Source organism: Episyrphus balteatus, chromosome 2 (genome assembly GCF_945859705.1).
Source record: "Episyrphus balteatus chromosome 2, idEpiBalt1.1, whole genome shotgun sequence".
Lineage (NCBI taxonomy): Eukaryota > Metazoa > Arthropoda > Insecta > Diptera > Syrphidae > Episyrphus > Episyrphus balteatus.
Genome location: NC_079135.1, coordinates 112,012,269 through 112,030,246, shown reverse-complemented (window position 1 = coordinate 112,030,246; position 17,978 = coordinate 112,012,269). Strand labels below are relative to the sequence as shown.

At 33.4% G+C, this 17,978-nt stretch overlaps 1 protein-coding gene across 1 annotated transcript; it reads right to left on the bottom strand.

The window, feature by feature from the left end:
• Positions 1–1,111: 1,111 nt before the first annotated feature.
• LOC129910156 (uncharacterized) lies at positions 1,112–14,062 on the bottom strand. The gene is made up of 7 exons (XM_055987427.1): positions 13,815–14,062; positions 13,570–13,737; positions 8,979–9,135; positions 8,597–8,918; positions 8,301–8,529; positions 4,296–8,244; positions 1,112–1,753 (listed from the first exon to the last, which is right to left on the bottom strand). The coding sequence occupies exons 1-7, from the start codon at positions 13,858–13,860 to the stop codon at positions 1,414–1,416; spliced, it is 5,211 nt and encodes a 1,736-aa protein (XP_055843402.1). The 5' UTR covers positions 13,861–14,062; the 3' UTR covers positions 1,112–1,413.
• Positions 14,063–17,978: the final 3,916 nt, after the last annotated feature.

Below are 17,978 nucleotides of genomic sequence, written 5' to 3'. Positions count from 1 at the left end.
CAATCGTATCGGAAATTTGCTACGATTCCTAAAAAAAACAATCATGGATTTATGGAAAATTTCATACAAATCGTCACTACAATCGGATTGGTTTTTTTCGGGAATCGTAGAAAATTTCCGATACGAATGGAATTCGTGATCAAAATAGCATCAGACCCGTTATCGTTCAAACACGATTACGTATAGCGATAATCGTTTTAATTCAACGATACTTGTTAATCTTTACGACTGCTTTTTCCTCCATCGTTTGGCTTTCGTTTTTGTTTAGCTGTTATAATATTGTTACATCTGCCGTTGTTACATCTAGCCTCAAAAAATATATTTTTCGGTTTAGTTTCACCAAACGTTTTACTCGTTTTACATAGTCGCTCTTTGTTGTTTACTTCTTGCCGCTCGGTGCCAGTCGATTTTCGACCTCCTTCTCACAAAGCAAGAAACTTCAAACTCGTAACATTTGTTAAGCTAGCCCCAGCAATCACTTCTAAATTTCTACTTCTTAGCATTAGTTCCTGAGATATAGAGCTTCAAAAATCACAACACCGTAACTGACTGACTGATTCACTCACTGACACATCATCAGTTATGGAGCACTTCCCGCTATGTTGGAGTCGGTAGTTTATTCAGAGTAAACATTTTAAAATTTGATTTAATATTCCCACGGGGCGTGATAACCGCCCATTTTATGAATATGAAACATTATAGAGCACCTTGATTACTGTTGAATCTTGAAACTGTCATCAGGGTCTTAACACAGACTTGTTAAAAGTTTATCCATGTATTATATATATTTATATATTTTTTTTTTTAACTTTGTCATTGTATTGTAAATATCAAGTTCAAAAAACCAATATTGGATTTTACATTCGGAACAAACTTAAAATTTTTAATTTAGGAAGTATGGCAACCGTATATATACAATCGAACTATTATCAAATTCTATATAGCATTTATCCTTAGAACACATTCTAAAGCTTTAAATTTTCTACTCCGAGGAGGTTGCAATATAGCACCTAATCTTTGTTATAACAAATGTTTAGCCTAAAAATACAAATAAATTAAAACAACACCATGAATTTCTGTACATTTCTTTTATTACTATATTAGGATGAGGCAGAAACCTTAAAAAAAACATTAAGACTTTTTAATTAGATCGCCACTATAACAAATATTTATATGTAATATAATTTACATTGCTTAGTATAGCTATTATAATAAATTATGTGAGTTGTATTCCATTTTTAATCAAGTGGATTACTTAATTTACATTTAATGTACATTTATATGAAAATCGAACAGTCTGTATTGCGGCTCATTATCAATTCATATATCTTTAAACTTAAATAAAACAAATTTAAAAAAAAATAATTAAAAACAAATGAATACGAGGAGTCAAAACATTAGATCAGAATTTTTTTAACCATGTAGTTTTGAAAGTATTACATCTATGTCAAGTGGAAGTTCATTTGAACTTGAGCTGCTTTTAGCTTCAACTGGGTTATCCGAAGAAGCTGAAGTTGGTGTTGATTTTAAATCGACATTGTCCATTGCTTTGGTTTTAGAACTTTTATTACTTAATTTAATATCATTTTCTTGTAAATGATTCGATGAAGATGAATTTGATTCTTTATTACTGGACTTAGTAGGAGACGATACCAAAGGCGATTGCAATTGGTTTTGATGTTTTGTACTGGGTGTGGATTTTTTATCATCTTTCGGTCGTGATGTGGTATGTTTTCCACTACTCGAAACGATTCTGAAATTGAAAAAGAAGGTCAAATATTAGTAAAATTTAGAAAACAAAAATATAATGAAGCAAATAAATAAAACTTTTTAATATATTTCACAGCAAGGCCATAAAAGCGCTTGATAGAAGCCGGATTGGAGAAGGTCGATGTATGTCGGAATTATAGACTGTTAAAATTTCTTAACTTATAAATTCTGTGTCTAAGCTACATTAATTTAGGATACAATGTATTCTATAGTATTTAACAAATGTCTATGCTGCCCATAATCTTGTAAAGGCCCCAACTACAAAATTCTCGATTTTGATTTTTTTTTTTGCATATTTGAAGTTAGGGCATTGCCTCTGATTTATTCTCATTTTTTTTTCTATCCTAGGTCTTCAAATAAGTCAGAAAATTCAAAATGTACTTTTGATTTTTTTCATTTTTATATGCAAATTGCAAATTTAGTGTTTCCCTTTATAAATCAGAATTATGTAAAAATGTAGTTAGGTCCTATACGAGATTATGGGCAGTATGGCAAAGCATTCAGAAAATAAAATTACATTATTATTTTGGGTAATATACTCTTCGTCTCTTTGTCAAATTGTACAATGAAGGGAATTTAATGTATCTAAGAAGAAGATGCTTTCCATGCCAGTGTAATTAACAAAACTTGATCGGACCTTGAACGCCTTGAACAGTATGTAATGTAAAAAGATTTTTCAAGAACCAACTTCAAAAGGCAATAGCACAAGACATTTCAACATCGAAGGAGAGACAGATCCAATAACTCATGGAAAAGCACATAGAGGAGGTATTCCTTTCTCTATGGAAAAGCAAATGCATTATGTTCTTCAGACATGCAACAATTCGAAACCGAAACCGGAAGGCTTGCGACGTTTTCTGAAGTCAACTCGATGAATCTCACAAGTCGAGCCTTATGATGAAGGAGAGAAAAAGCCCATAAAAAAGATGGAAAGATTCTAAAATGTTGTGAGAGTGATGATCATTGTTATTAAACCATAAGGGTTACAATTTCGTAAGGATGAGGTTTAGCGTACTACGCTTTGTCTTGTAAAAGTCTGCAGAGATAAAAATAGGTGTACATATAAAAATCGGCGCTGGCGAGGTATCCGTCGCGACGGACGCGTCGCGTCGGAGCGGAAAATTCTCTGATTTCATACGAATCATACGGGTGGCAATGGTGCAGTGGATGTAGTACTTGACTGCTAACCTGAAGGTTGTGGGTTCGAGCCCTACCTCAGGCAGCATTCTTTTCTTAATCCCCCAGCTTGGAAGCCACCCGTGGGACTATATGAGATATTAATCATCCTATTCTCAATTCACTGTACCAATAAAAATTCTTTCCTATCTTTCTATTCCTTCTAACTATGGCCGTGCAGTTGCATTTAAAAGACCTTAGGTCTTACAGGCATATAGTTAAATTATTATTATTATCATGCTTCTCCGATTTGTACGAAGTCGGACAAATTTCCGCTCCGACGGATACCTCGCTAGGCCGGAATGTTTCTAAAACTAGAATCTAAAACAAGAAGCAAAAAATAAACAAAACATTTAAAAGAATATTACCACAATTGGACAACCGGGACGGAACACCCCGAGGATAACCTAGTCAGCAGACTTGTAAAATTAAGCCTATTCATGTACTATATTTATATATATTTTATCTTTTATCCATTGTATAAGGTTAGGCCCCATATGTGCCAACAAATTTTATATCAACCAATGTATCTTATTAGAAATAAGTTAAGCTTAAGTCAATTGTATATAGTATGTTCAATAAAACAAAATTGAATTGAACATTTGAAAGAATACCCAAGTTCATACATGCCAAGATTTCTTCTTCTGCTCATCACGGAAAAATTCCGCATCAAAGTCATAAACATTTGGAATGCAACCAGGCTGTAGAATTACCCTCTATAAAAATGATTAAACTGCAGTTCAAGAGCAAACAAGACCACACTAGTTCTCAATCGAAAGACACATATGTAGTTCTCTGTTATTCATCTTAAAATGTCTTTAGGAGCTACCGGTTTAAAAAAAAAATAAATTTGAACCTAACCTACAAAAGTACACATTACACCTACAAGAATAGTTTAGAATAAGGGAATTTCAATAATCTAAAAAAAAAAAATCCTCCAGAAATCACAATACATAGAAACTTGAAATGCAAATTATTCGGTAGGTAGCTACTTCAATTCTTATTACAATAGAACTGCTTATCCATTAAGTTTGGTCTGTATTTAAAAATAAAGAAACACATAACTTCTCACACTGAAATTAACCAAATTACTACTTGGTTAATTTTACCAAGATTGTTTCAAATCCAGCTTTAATTTAAATGAAAATAAAGCACATAAAATAGATTAGAGTTATTCGGTAAAGAATGTTGAGACACCGCGCATTTTTTGACCAAGGACAGAAATGTCGCGCACCACGAAGTAGAAAAAAGTTAATGTATAATAAAATACTGCAAGTACTAAAAACCCACAAACTTAATAATGATTTAGTTCTAATATAAATTCAATTGAGAAAGGATACTACACTCACTCTTCAGTCTTTTTATTTTCCCTCGAAGCAGCTGCTTTTTGCAATTGTGACACTTTTAACGCTGGCACAAGTGGAGTTGATGTCGAACTTGGCGGCGAATTAAATCTCTTTCCACTACCACTACTTGTCCGCTTTGGCGATGTTAAAACTGCTTCCTTTTCAGATATTCGATCGTCTATTGTAGGAATATTTTCTAATATTTTTCGATCATTAACTACATCATTAATGGGTTCTTTTTCGAAGCTTGACGATTTAAGTTGACGTTTTTTAGGAATATTACGAGTAACATGTTTTGGAGTGTTCGAAATTTCTTTCGGTTCAAATGAAAACAAAAGAAACTCTTCCGATGCCTTAACACAATGTTTCTCATTTGGATTCATAAATATATTCAATTCATGAGATTTTTTAGGAGACATTTGAACTGATGGTGCACCATCGGGTCCAGAGTATTTAAAATATATAAAACGTTTTGTATCGGTTTCGTCGATTAAAATTCTCTCACAACGTTCATAAGGATCATCTTCGTCTTCATCATCATCATCCTCGTCTTTGTCATCAATATCAGTGCATAGTTGACCAGATTCAAGAGATTTTAATGTCTCTGGAGAAGATTTAAGAGAGTCTAATTTTACTACATTTTCTAAGATTTCATCTTCTTTCGGTGGTGGATTGATTCTGAGTTCCAATGGCTCTGCCGTTTCTTTAGGGATGACAACAATAGGCTCCAAAACCACAACTGCATCAAGCGGAGGTTTGGTTTTGTTCTTTTTGGACGTTTGAGGTGTTGTTTTGGTATTTTTTTTAGGAACAGGCGTTGCTCTTCCATTTAACTTTTTCGGGGCAACGGTTGTCGTCGAAAAGTTATCAAAAGACTTTGGCGTTTTAACTGATCTCGATGATTTTCTAGTGGCTGAATTTCGTTTGGGTGACGATATCAATTGAATCTTTTTTGTCGGTTTAAGTGCAGTCCGCTTAGGAGCATTCACTATTGGAGGTTTGGAATTAGCTTTGACTTTACTTTTCGTCGTTTCCTTTGGAACTACTTTCTTTGCAGGTTGTATCTTTTTTGCAGTACCAGTAACCATCAATGCAGACTTGGAAGTCTTACCTTCTGGTGTTTGTTTCTTGGCTGACAAGAGATTTAGAGCAGTTAAGACCTCAATTTGTTCATTACTTGGACCGGGAGGTGATGTTTCTAAAATATTCACATCGGTTATTTTAAGAGGCGTCATGACTTTCATGATTTTCTTCTCTTTAGTGGTCACAGTCGACATGACATACTGCTTACGAATTGTGGTAACTTTTGCCTTGGCCGTTTGTACGAGTGATTTTTTAGGCGGCCGAGATTTGGTTGTAGTTTGAAGGCAAACTGGTCGAGGAAGTGGTTTGCTCAAATCCGAAGTAAGTTTCGCTTTCATTCTTTGCTTTTTCAGTTCCAAATCGGACAATTGTTTTTGACGGAATCTGGCTTTGCTGTTATCCTCGACGACTGGTTTCGGTGGAGGATCAACTTTCTTCGGTGTCAACCAACTTCTCACAGGATACCTTACTTCCCAATCGTTATTCACCAATTGTGAATTCACTTCTAATGGATCTTCAACAGTTGCAGCAATTTTCTCCGGAATGTCCTTACTCCAATCGTCATCTTCGGCGCTACTTATCTCTGATAGATTGTCAATATTGACTAGGGAAGTTGCTTTTGCCACCGTTGGCGGGGAGCCTGCAGAAGACGATGATGAAGAAGATGACGACGACGATGATGATGATGACGAGGACGATGAGGATGATGAAGATGAAGAGGAACTCGTTGATAGAGCAGAAGTTGGCATCTCTTCTTCTTCATCAGTTAATTCTGGCAAACCAGCTGCAAGTGTGTAATGCAAATCGACTGGTGGTTGAGGTGCATCTTCATCGGCAAATGACTTCACTCGACTCAGAATCACTGATTCACATGGAATTTTCTCCTCAACCACTTCAACGCATTTATTTGGAGTGACCACTGGTGGCTCTTCGGTTTTTCTTTTCTGTGCTGATTCTCGCAGTTGTTTGTCGATTTTCTTATCCAAATCATCAGACTCATCGGGTCTATAGTATGATCCACCAGAGGAGTAATCAGTGACCATTTGATGAGTTCCACTTTTCGGTGTTTCTTTGGGAAATGGTGTTAGAGTACATCCTGGGGTGATTGCAAACTGTGGAGTGGATATGTTACTGTTATTTGCTTCCCCAACATTTCTAAATGAATCAATCATCTTGAAAAGTGGAGTGTCAAGTGTTGACAGAACTAGTCCTGGGGTTGGAGGAACCATTAACTGCTCGTCTAATGACTTAAATGGAGTGTCCAGCAGACAGGCTATATTCGCTGTACGTTTTTCACGTTCTTCTTCTAATTTAACAATGGGAATTGATTCGGGTTGAATGAAAATCACTTCTTCTGTGACTTCTTTAACTGGTTCCGATTTCATTGGAGATTCTTTGTTCGGATTTACTTTGGAATTTCTTTTTCCTCCAGATGTTGTGGGAGCCTCGATTTTATGAGGTGTTGGAATTTTAATATTAAAAATCGACTTGGATGGAGTTTCAATTTCTTTGGCCTTCTTTTTTGTTGTTGTAGGTTTTTCTTTGTTCGTGGTCGATTTGGATGGTGTATTATCTTCTTTAGTTTTTTGTTTTGTTGCTGAAACTGCAGCTCTAAGACTTCTTTCTTTTGCAGCTTTTTGTCGTGCTTTATTTGCAGCATGTGCTGCCTTCAATGCAGGTGCAAGGATTTTTCGTTTTCTTCTTCTTGGTGGATCACGTTTTACAGTGTTTGGATCTTTGGAATTGATTTCACGCAAATAGCATTCAAAATTTGTCTGAGATGTTTCACGCATACGTTTCCATTCTTTCATATCCATTTGAGATACGAGAAGTTTTTTCGATTGTTTTTTCTCCTTTTCTTTTGGTTTCTTTTCTTTAGTTTCGTCGGCAGGTGATTGCACATTAACTTTTTCGCTATCTTCATGGTCTTTTGAGAGAACCCTTTTTACTCGTCTTGATCTTTCTTTTCTCTTTGGAGTGTCAGTTAGTTCTTTATGGATTACAGTCTGATTACTAACGCTGTTCGAATTTTCTGAATCCACTTCGGGGATGACTTCGATTTGTGAAAGAATTTCGACATTTTTTATGACTGGTTTTTCTGCCTCTTCAGAGGTTGCAGGTTCCTTACAACCCTCTGGAGCAGCTAGTCCCTGTCGTTTTAACAACTGTCTACTTGGCAATGGGGAAAAACTTAATGTCCTTACGTGGGATTTTTTTCTGGGTGTGGATAAACTCTTGAAGCTTCTGGGATTTAAAATACCCGTACTTGGAGTTGTTCCAGATTGAGCTATTTTAGCCTCTAAATTACTTCCATTTGGAGCAGCAGTAGATGTCGCCACTTTAGGTGGATCTTCCACTTTCTGAGTGCTTCTTAGAATTACAGCATTTGGTGGGAATTGATCAGCAGATAGAATTATGGGTTCGGGTAGAGGAATCTCAATGCGGGACGTGTCTAGATTGATGTCTCCCTGCAGTTGTTGTATTAGGTCGCTGTTAATCAAGAACGGAAGATTTAGCAAACCATCACTGGTAAGTAGAAGAGGACAAGTCAGTTGTCCGGTTGCATGGTCAAAGTACATCTGATTGTCCAATGTCCCATTGTTGATTATTTGAGTTCCATCGGGAGCGGTTGTTATAACTTGGTCAGTTGGTTGATTTTTTTGTGCACTTTCATTGGAATTCAAAACAATTAACTTGGAAACGGAAAAGTTTGGATCGATCAACGATCTAAATGTAGTGTTGTTAGCAGTTGTTGGTGCTACAGAGATATTAGATAAGGTTTGTTGAGGTGCAGGTGGCTGTGATTCTTCATCCTGTGCATCGATGCCCGGTATATTGTTGGATGGATCTGTTGAGTAACCTTGGGAAGCTAAAAAGGACCATCATCATCATTTCGGACATGATTTTTTATAAAATTTTACTTACAAACAACTCGTTTTAAAAATTCATCAAATATTGGATCAATTTCAGTAGCTTCAGTAGCATTTTTAACCACTGTTTCTAACTCATCCATCAAACAATTTTCACTTGGTTTTTCATCAGCAGTTGATGATGATGGCGGGCATGTAGAAGTTTGCAAGGCTTTATTAATATTGCTAACAAGTTTCTCTTGAAATTCTTGGTTATCAAGTAAAGCTTGTGATATGTTTTGCAACTAAAGTAAGAGAAAGAACAAAAACATGAAAAAGAAATCTAAAAACCAAAATCCATCCAAGTCTTACCGGAATCGAAGTCATAGCCAAATCCTCTTCGGAATTTGAATTTGGTAAGCGTGGTGTTGATGTTGATTGTGTTGTGGGTAATTTAAAAGCTGCATCGGGTTCATCATCATCATCATCGTCATCGGCGTCATCATCGCATGAATCTATATCACAAGCTTCAGATTGACTTAGTATTTCTAAATCTTTAGGATTTGAATTTTTTGATCTGTTTGGAAGTGAGCCTCGTGATAATCGAGGACGTTTGCTTATAGTTGCTGGTGGACGCATTATATCTTCATCATTCGCAAATTGAATATCACAATCAATGCTGCATGTTGAGCCTCTGTTATGAAAGACAGACAATTAATATTAAATAACCAAACAATTATAACTGGATACAAACCTTTTACGTTTATTTGCTGTCGAACTGTTTTCTTTGTTGTCAGCTAGTGTTGAAGAATTTGTATGATGGTTAATTAATGAACTTACTTTTGATGATAGAGTTTTTTGTTGCAAAGTCTCCCGTACAGACTGCGGCAATGTTTCAATTGCTTTGTCCACTTAATATTTCAAAAGACAAACAATTTAAAATTAGTAATATAAGTTAAAATAGGTAAATAAAGAGAAGAATAGTCAAATAAAGAAAAATAACAAAATGTTCCTTTTAAGAAAAGTAAAAATTAAAAATAAGTGACGAACTTTTTTTTTTAATTCTGCTACACAATAAATATTTAAGTTAGGTACTTGAAAGCTTCAAAACAAAAATGAAATGCTCAACTCATCACTTGCTTTTAAGGCTTAAGCTAATTAGAACCCCTTTTTTCTATAACTCAGTAGTTACTTATTTTTCATTTTAAACGCAAAACAAATTAGAAAAGTAAGAAAGGTATTTGTTCAAACTATTTATTTAAAAAAATTTGGATTGAAATTCTCTAGGTACATAATGAAATTGTTTATAAATTATGAATATGTCTTAAAATTGATTTTATTATGAAAGAAAAGAGGCGTAAGATATTTGTAAGAGAAATCTCGAAAAAAAAATTAATTAATAAATTTGGATAATGAATGAGGAAGTCTAGTTACTAACAACTCTGAACGATTATTGTATTCGTGTAATTAACTTGCACGTGGATTTGAAAGGGACCTACATCCTACAATTAGCCGCAGAGTCCGGACTCCTAAGCAGAGATGCACTTTTTCATTACCATAACACTATGATACTCTTGAAGGCTTTGTCTATTTCATATTAGAGGCAGTAATAACTTGAACTTTAAATAACTTTTTGTCGTAACAAGTTCGGTTCCTTCATGCAGGGCAATACCTATCTATCTAAGGTTTGAATGAACGTATTAAATACTAACGGTTTGTGAGAGACAATTATTATAAGAAAGATCAATTTAAAAAAGCTCAAATGTTGTGAAAATGTTGATTTTTCGGAGGCTTCCCAGTTTTGTTTGTTTTTTCGTGGACGACTCAAAATATGTGAACAGAATTTATTTCAGAGACACTCAGCATAATTCATGAGTTGCACGTTGTTAATTTAAAAAGAATTAGTCAGTTCAAAAACTCACAAAATGTCGATTTCCGTAAAAAAAACCTGCATTATTCAGTGGTTTTCATATTTTTATTGTGTGGTTTAGTAATGCTAGTCGGTTCAAGTTGATAAATTAGAGAAAACCTGTTTTCTCTAAGAACTTGTTAGGTGGCAGCGGTGGTGCGATGCGTAGTGCATCGGCCTCCCAATCGCTGAATAGCTGCTTCAAGTCCCCGATCGGGTATAGAAATTTTTCTAGTAAACTAAACATAAATCGACCTTTAAATAGCTATAACTCCAGCCTATGAACTTTGAGGGCAACTCACACAATTTGTTGTTGTTCATTCAAAACCTTCAATATAAAATGATTACACAGCCAGCGTCACTGCAAGTATGAAAAAGAGATACAAAAACCTCTTCTTATTTTTAATTTCACAATGGTGATGAAAAAAAAAGTATCAAAAGAAGTTAAAATTGCATTAAAGCATGAGTTGTACGCAGTGATTTGAAAGTGAAATTCTACTGTCTGTGTGCTAGTGTTAAACAATCACTCGAATTTCTTATCACCGTGTACAGCTTGCATGTCAAACTTGCGGCCAAGGGCCACATGCGGCCCACAACAAATAACTTTGCGGTCCTCGACATTTTTGATCTCAAAGCCTGGTACACAGATCCGAGCTAAATTTGTAAGTCCCATACAAATTATCGATAAGAAGCTCAGATAAATTTTAGCTCAGGTAAATTTTTTCGACAGTTTGTATGGGACATTCCGATTTGGGACAATTTAAAACTGCCATATAAAATCGTTTGTACATTTCACACTACCTTCCGACGTATGCAGATATTTTTATTATTAAGAAAAATAAGATCCAGGTTAACTTACACCTTAGTCTGGTAAAAAAAATGGTAGTAAAAAAGAGATTCTAGGTATCAGGATGAAAACATTAACATTCTTCATATTTTTATGAATCTGTTTTATAAAAATTCTAGTTTTACTTTTTTTGCGACCCATACAAATTTAGATTTAAACTGTTTTGGACCCTAGTAACCATTGAGTTTAAAATGCCTGGTGTTCAGTATCGTACTAACATGTGCGAAGTGCAAAGAAAAGAAAACACAACCTTCTAAAATTACACTAAGTAACTGGCTCGTTATAAGAACTTCGCGTCCGGTTTACGAATGTTAATAGATTTTTTTCCCAGAGTAAATAGAAACGACACAGTTATACCTCATTTATACGAGTGCAAAAATGTCATTAGTTTTGTCATTTTTTTAAACCTGATCTTATTCCCAAACGACATGCGTCAAGAAAATACCTATACATCTATTGGGGAATTGCTGAGGTTTTCCATAGAAAATAGATCTTTCATTCGCTTACATCGGTTTTCATCCCACAAGTCTGTTTAAAGATATTCGGTGTCCTGTTCTATTTAATGGTTCCAATAACATAGGACAAACAAAATTACACGAAACTAAATTTTATTTTGCCTCTCGGGTTAACATTACTCACTACTTTTTGCAAGGTTAGTGCAAACAGAAATTTAACAAAATCGAAACCAAGAAATTTGAATGGTTTTAAGCAGACGGTCAGTTGGCTCAGAAAGATGTAACAATTATGTAAATTGAATGAGGAGGTTCGATTAGCCTAAAAATAAAAGGCCTGTTCTTATACGAGCTTTGTGAACGTATTTCCAATCGAACGTTGAACAGTTTAATTAGCACCCATAGCCGTATTTAGGGAAGGGGTTATAGGGTTAAACCCCCCCCCCCCGAAATTTTTTTTAGAAAATCATATAATGAGAATTTGATCAAATACAACCCTAATACACACTTGTGCATACATATGCCGAACTTGGTGGATTGCTTTTAAATTTTAGTGATAAATCGAAAATCTCCAATTTTATCGCGGTTAAGTTTCAAAAAGCTTTGAACAAAACAAAATATATGAAAAAAGTATTTTTTTTTTTTAAGAAGTACCTACTGATTTGTATGAAATTTTCAACCCTCTTATAAGTGGGAACCATAAGTCGTACACAAAAATGGATAATTTTAAATTGATTGTCTATTCTTTTTAGGAAAGTATACAATTTGTTTTTGCTAAAAGAACTCTCTTTTGAAATAATACGACTTAATCACACAAACTATGCATTAAAGCTTGTGGTAACACAGCAAATTAGGCTGAATATGAACAAGAAACGAGAATGCAAGAAAATTCTTCCTTCAGCATAAATATACAATTTATTTTTTAAAAATGATATTTAATAAAAAATAATTATTGAATTGAGTTAAATATTTAGCCAAGGATATGGACACTATAGAGGTGAAAAGACAACATTTCAGCGGCTAAAGATTTATCCTGTTCTGGGTGTAGGTTAAATTTGTATCTTTAGAGAATACATTTTTCATAATACATTATACATTTTTCTTTCATAAAGCCTAGAACGCAGCTGAAGAGAAACGCAAAATGTTCAAGAAAAAACAACAGAAAATAATTTTTAACACAAGCAATAAATACATAAATTAAAAGAGGAAAAATACTGCTCTTGGAATCAGGAAAAATTCACAGGAAAATGAAAAGTAAGTGACAAATGAGTGAAAACTTTCCAATTTTTCCCTAGAATTGCGTAGGTCATACTAAAAAACGAAAAGTAAAACGAAATTTTTCGTTCAAGATTTCGTTATGCTATTTTTGTATGGAAAATTTCGTTTCGCTTCAGCTGCGTACTAGGCTTTAATGTTCAAAACTTTTAATAAACAAAGAAATTTGAAAAAAAAAAATAACACTATGTATGTAAATCTCATCAGAGAGAAAAGTCCATTTATGATATATCTGCTGGCTGTTGAAACCATTGATAACATCTAGTGTTTTTTTTTATATGATATTTTACGAAATAGTTTTTTGTATAAGGCTTAGGAAGGAAGGCTTCTACAAATATTTTTTGCTCGCTTACGCTCGCATGTAAAAATATATACAAAAAAATTTGCTCGGTCTGAGCTAACCCCTCCCGAAATGAAATCCTAGCTACGGCTATGTTAGCACCTACGAATTGTTTTAACTTTATGGACAAGGGTAAACATTAGATAATGAGAACGAGTGAAGAGTTGCACGAGTTAAACTTTTTCCGCCAATACCAACGTTGTTTGGTTAGAAAAAAAGGGCTAAAATCGGAAAAAAAACGCTTTAAGGGTTAAGCAATGAGACAATAGATCAAACCAAAGATTTCTTATTTTCGAAACACCTCTTGTTGAAGCCTAGCAGAAGTGTAAAACAATAAATGTATGTGTTTTTGGTTGATTCGAATTAGACCTCTTATAAGAACGCGCCAAGGCGTGATAATTAATAAATTAAAATGACTGCAAACCCTATAAGACTTTGCTTTCTAAAATGCATCAAATTCTATTCAAACTTAAAACTAAACAAGACAAATTTTAGAACTATTTAATTGAATGAGAACTGTACCTTTGGTTGTGATTTTGCAATATTCTCTGATAATTGTCTCAAGTAGATCCTCTTTGAAACCAAACAAACGATATCCTTGTTTGAGAACTTCATATTCTTTCTCGAGAAATGGGCTTGTTTTACAAAACATTTCAGCTGCTTTATCAAGGCGTTGTTTACGTAAATATCCTAAAAACAAACAAAATAATTACAATTTAAATAAAATATAAATAGGAAATGCAAAAAAAATTGAAAACAATTTTTACCAAGCACCATGCGAGCAATATCCGAGTTGAAAATAACTGTTTCCATTTTGTTTGTTTTTTTTTTTTTTTTGTAAAATTATGATATTTATTTTAATATTTTAATAACATAGCACTTGAATTAATTATTTAATAATTTATTGCATTAAATTTAGGTTTTTTGTGCCACAAAATAGCAAACAGAAAGTCAAAACAGCATCGGCATTTGCGTTTATTATTTTTTTTGTTGGCTTTGTATTTTATTTTGGCAGAAGTGGTGAATAATATGGCGGCAAAAAGGGACAAACATTTTTTGGCTGTCAAACTATATGTCGGTAGTGTAGAGCTGAAAACATTGCACTACATAACCTATAACTATAGGGTGTTTTTTAATAATACATTTTTAATGCACCATTTACATGAGTGACAACTTGCAAGTAGCTTGCCGTTTATTTTTTTTAAGTTAATCAGCCGTCTGTTATAGTTGGGCCTTATCACTGAATTCGAATGGAATGAAATGGAACCATTTTTTCTGAATGAAAACAGTTTTATTTATGTAAAATAAAAGTGGTTTACATGTTGTGTGAAGTAATTTACAATTTTTTTGGTTAAAAATTATAATTTGTTTTATTTTAAATTTCAAATACAACAAATAACGCCCAAACTCAAAGGCTCTCTGAGTTCGTTCGATAGGAAGTCTCTTATAAAGAGCAATTTGACATAAAAAAAAAACTTATTTCAATTAGAATATTTACAAAATACCTATTTATTAACAAATATTTTTTCAATACATTATAGCCTTAACTACATTGGCTCAAAAAGTGAAAAAGTACAAAAGTGAAAATTTTCAAACGCATTTTTATATAGTTTTTCGGGCTAGAAAATTGAAACAAATGATGCAGAAAGCTTTTTTTTTGGTCTAAAAAACAATTTGTATAAACTGTTTCACAAAAAAAATGCGATAGGCAGAAAACAAATATTTTCACTTTTGTACTTTTTCAAAAAGTGGTGTATGTAGTAAGCCTTTTATGGGTCATACTATTAAATCGATCGCGCTAAATACGCATCGATATACCTACTCAAATTTTAAAGACGTCCTTAAATGTGGTTTGACCAATAACAAAATTAATACCTTCTTTCACTTACTACCGCTCTATAACTAAATTTACTGCAATTTACAACTGCAAAATTTATTAATGCCATAACTACAATGACCTAAAAAGTGAAAAAGTGGGAAATTCACAAAAGTAAACAATTTTAATTTCTTTCTAGCGCTATTTATTTTTGAAAAAAAAAACTTCAAAAATTGTTTTTTAAAGCAAAAAATAAGCTTTCTGCATCATTATTTTTAATTTTGTGGTCGCAAAAACTGCCTCAAAATGAGTTTACAAATTTTCACTTTTTGACTTTTTGCAAAAAGTGGCCGTTGTAGTTATACAAAGTGAAAAAATAATGAAAATTATTTTTATTTTTAAGCGGAGTGATTGAATATAATATAATATTGTAGTTATACCTTAAAACTCTTATAATGTATATATAAAAAATTAAAAAAAAAGGCTTGCCTAAAGCGGGACTCGAACACCAGATAACTTTTATGCAGCCAAAATATTGCTCCTTAAAGGCTTAACTACATTGGCTCAAAAAGTGAAAAAGTACAAAAGTGAAAATTTTCAAACGCATTTTTGTATAGTTTTTCGGCCTGAAAAATTAAAACAAATAATGCAGAAAGCTTATTTTTTGGTCTAATAAACAATTTGTATACTCTTTTTCACAAAACAATTGCGCTAGCCAGAAAAAAAATATTTTCACTTTTGTACTTTTTCAAAAAGTGGTGTATGTAATTAAGCCTTACTGGTAGACCAGAATGATGTAGCTATGGCTTGTGTCTTGTGTCGCTGTCAAAGTTAAAAGTATGAAATTCAAATTAGTATATTGGTGCCAGAATACGTAGCTGTGGCGTGTGTGTGTACGCCACATAATTCTGTTCATCTTTTCTACATTTTGAGCGAATTTATTTGACATCTTGTACCACGACGTTTTTCTTTGCTACAAGCGAATTTTCATTCTGTTCAACCAGTTAAGTCTGACGCTTTAGACCGCTCGGCCATCCTCACATAGTAGTGAATGGATTCAAATTTGTCACTGATTTTTCTTTAATAAATTGAAACAAAAAGAACAGAAATAGTTTTCTTAACGTTTTGACATTAAACAGCTTGTTTCTAAAAAGAGTATATGAAAGCCTTCAATGCGGCAAAGCTTTTTTCGATTCCACTCGGAATTTTTGATGACAGTTTGTCGTAGATCGTAACGTAGCTCTCCGTGTGGAGATTTGTTACGATGGAATTTGTGATAGGGCTGAATACTTCCTTTACTTTTTGTTAATGTCAATTATCTAATCAATTAATTACCACAAAACGAAACGCCTCGGGGCTTAACTGGAAATCTTGGCAAAGCACTGCATATCCCAACAAACAATTTTGGTTCTATAAAGCTTTACACATGCAATTGTTGCTTCTGTAAAGCATTATAGAAGTAAAATTGTTAGTAGGGATTGAAGGTTCCGAAATCAGCAGACACAAACAAATTTAGAGTTGTCATATTTTTCACTTTCGGGTTTATTTTTTTTATTTTTCTTGTATGTTTTACAAAGTGATACAAGAATGTTTGCTAGCTAAACTATTTAAATACATTTTGTCATTCCAAACGTCAGTTTTCACGTTTACAAACCAATTTTAAACAATTTATGAACAAATTAGTTTGGTAGCACAGATTTAAAACTGTTCAAAAAGTTAAGTCCAGAGAAATCTCCGGGCTAAACAACTAAGCCCGAGGGGATTAGGTGTTGTTGCGTTCCAAACGACAGCAAAATGTCAGTTGTATTGAAAAAAACGAGTATCGTTCAGCCTTAAACGATTTTCGTTTTACGCAGTCGCGTGTCATCGTTTTTATACGATAATCGTTTTACGGAGTCGCTTTTCAACGATAACGAGCTGATTTAAACGATAATCGTTTTACGTAATAGGCCCCAGAGTGTAGGCAAGGGACATTAATGATGAACTACTTTAGCCGTGTTTTATTATTCATGTAAATCTGTATCTGGATAAATTTTACACGTAAAACAAAAACAACACGTAATCCTGGGGTCGAATTACGGCATACGTTCGTTATCGTATGGTTGCTATGTGTCCCTATCTTTTTCTACTAATTAAATAGAGACACAAATACATATTAAAAACGTTAACGAATGATCGTAATCGTATGCTGTAATTCGACCCCTGATTTCTATTGAGATCATTTTTATTAATCCAAAAATTAGTTCCTATTTTCATAAAAAGATGGCTTTTGTACGTCAGTAGAGACAGAGAGAAATATAAGAGATGATAATGAAGCATGAGTTGGAAAATAAACAAATATTTTCGAAAATCTTATGTCGTTTTCGATTGGCTCTCCGGAAGCGTCCGGAATCATTCAGAAGACTTCTGAATCCGTTTTATTGGCATGAAAATGACAGCCAGAACACTTCTCAGAAGAGAAATTCTCTTCTTGATTTCAAATCAGAATCAAATCAAGAAGTACTAATACATGAATACTCACATGTCAAATATACACTCAATCATTGTTTATTATTATTTTTCATTCAATTTTTTTTCGTTTTCTGAAATTAATTTGTTTATTTATTTTCAAACAAATAAATTAATCTTTTAAAATATTTTGCAAAACGAATTCCCGATTAATTTGTTGAATATTAGGTACTAATTTCTTCACATATTAATTATTCTTCAAGTCTTATGCCATATTTGACATTTTAAATTTCACAGAAAAACAAACACAAATACAAAAAAAATAGAATTGAGTGGAAGCAATTCAAACTGTTTTATTGGATTTCAGAATGAGTGAATCCTTGAGTGATTCCAATCGAAAACAACATTTAAAAAACAAACTCGTAATTTTTTTAGCTAAATACATGCATAGGCCTGTTCGATATGATGTCATTTATCTATAAACTAGAACTTGTTTCAGGGCTTTGATCCGAAAATATGTGCTTCCGAATGAAGGATACCAAAATATTTCGATTGCAAATAATTCAGTAACCCGAACTCCTACAAACTTTTGGTTTTCAGTTATGAATAGAGTCTATAGAGTCTTTTCTTTTGATGTCTTACTCGATGGATTTGGAGAAAATGTTTG

Excerpts from the sequence above, each read along its gene's own strand:
- LOC129910156 (XM_055987427.1), bottom strand. The coding sequence starts at position 13,860 with ATGGAAACAGTTATTTTCAACTCGGATATTGCTCGCATGGTGCTTG. Across the intron at positions 9,136-13,569 it reads TTGCAAAATCACAACCAAAG|TGGACAAAGCAATTGAAACA; the intron begins GTACAGTTCTCA and ends TGAAATATTAAG. Across the intron at positions 1,754-4,295 it reads GAAAATAAAAAGACTGAAGA|AATCGTTTCGAGTAGTGGAA; the intron begins GTGAGTGTAGTA and ends TTTCAATTTCAG.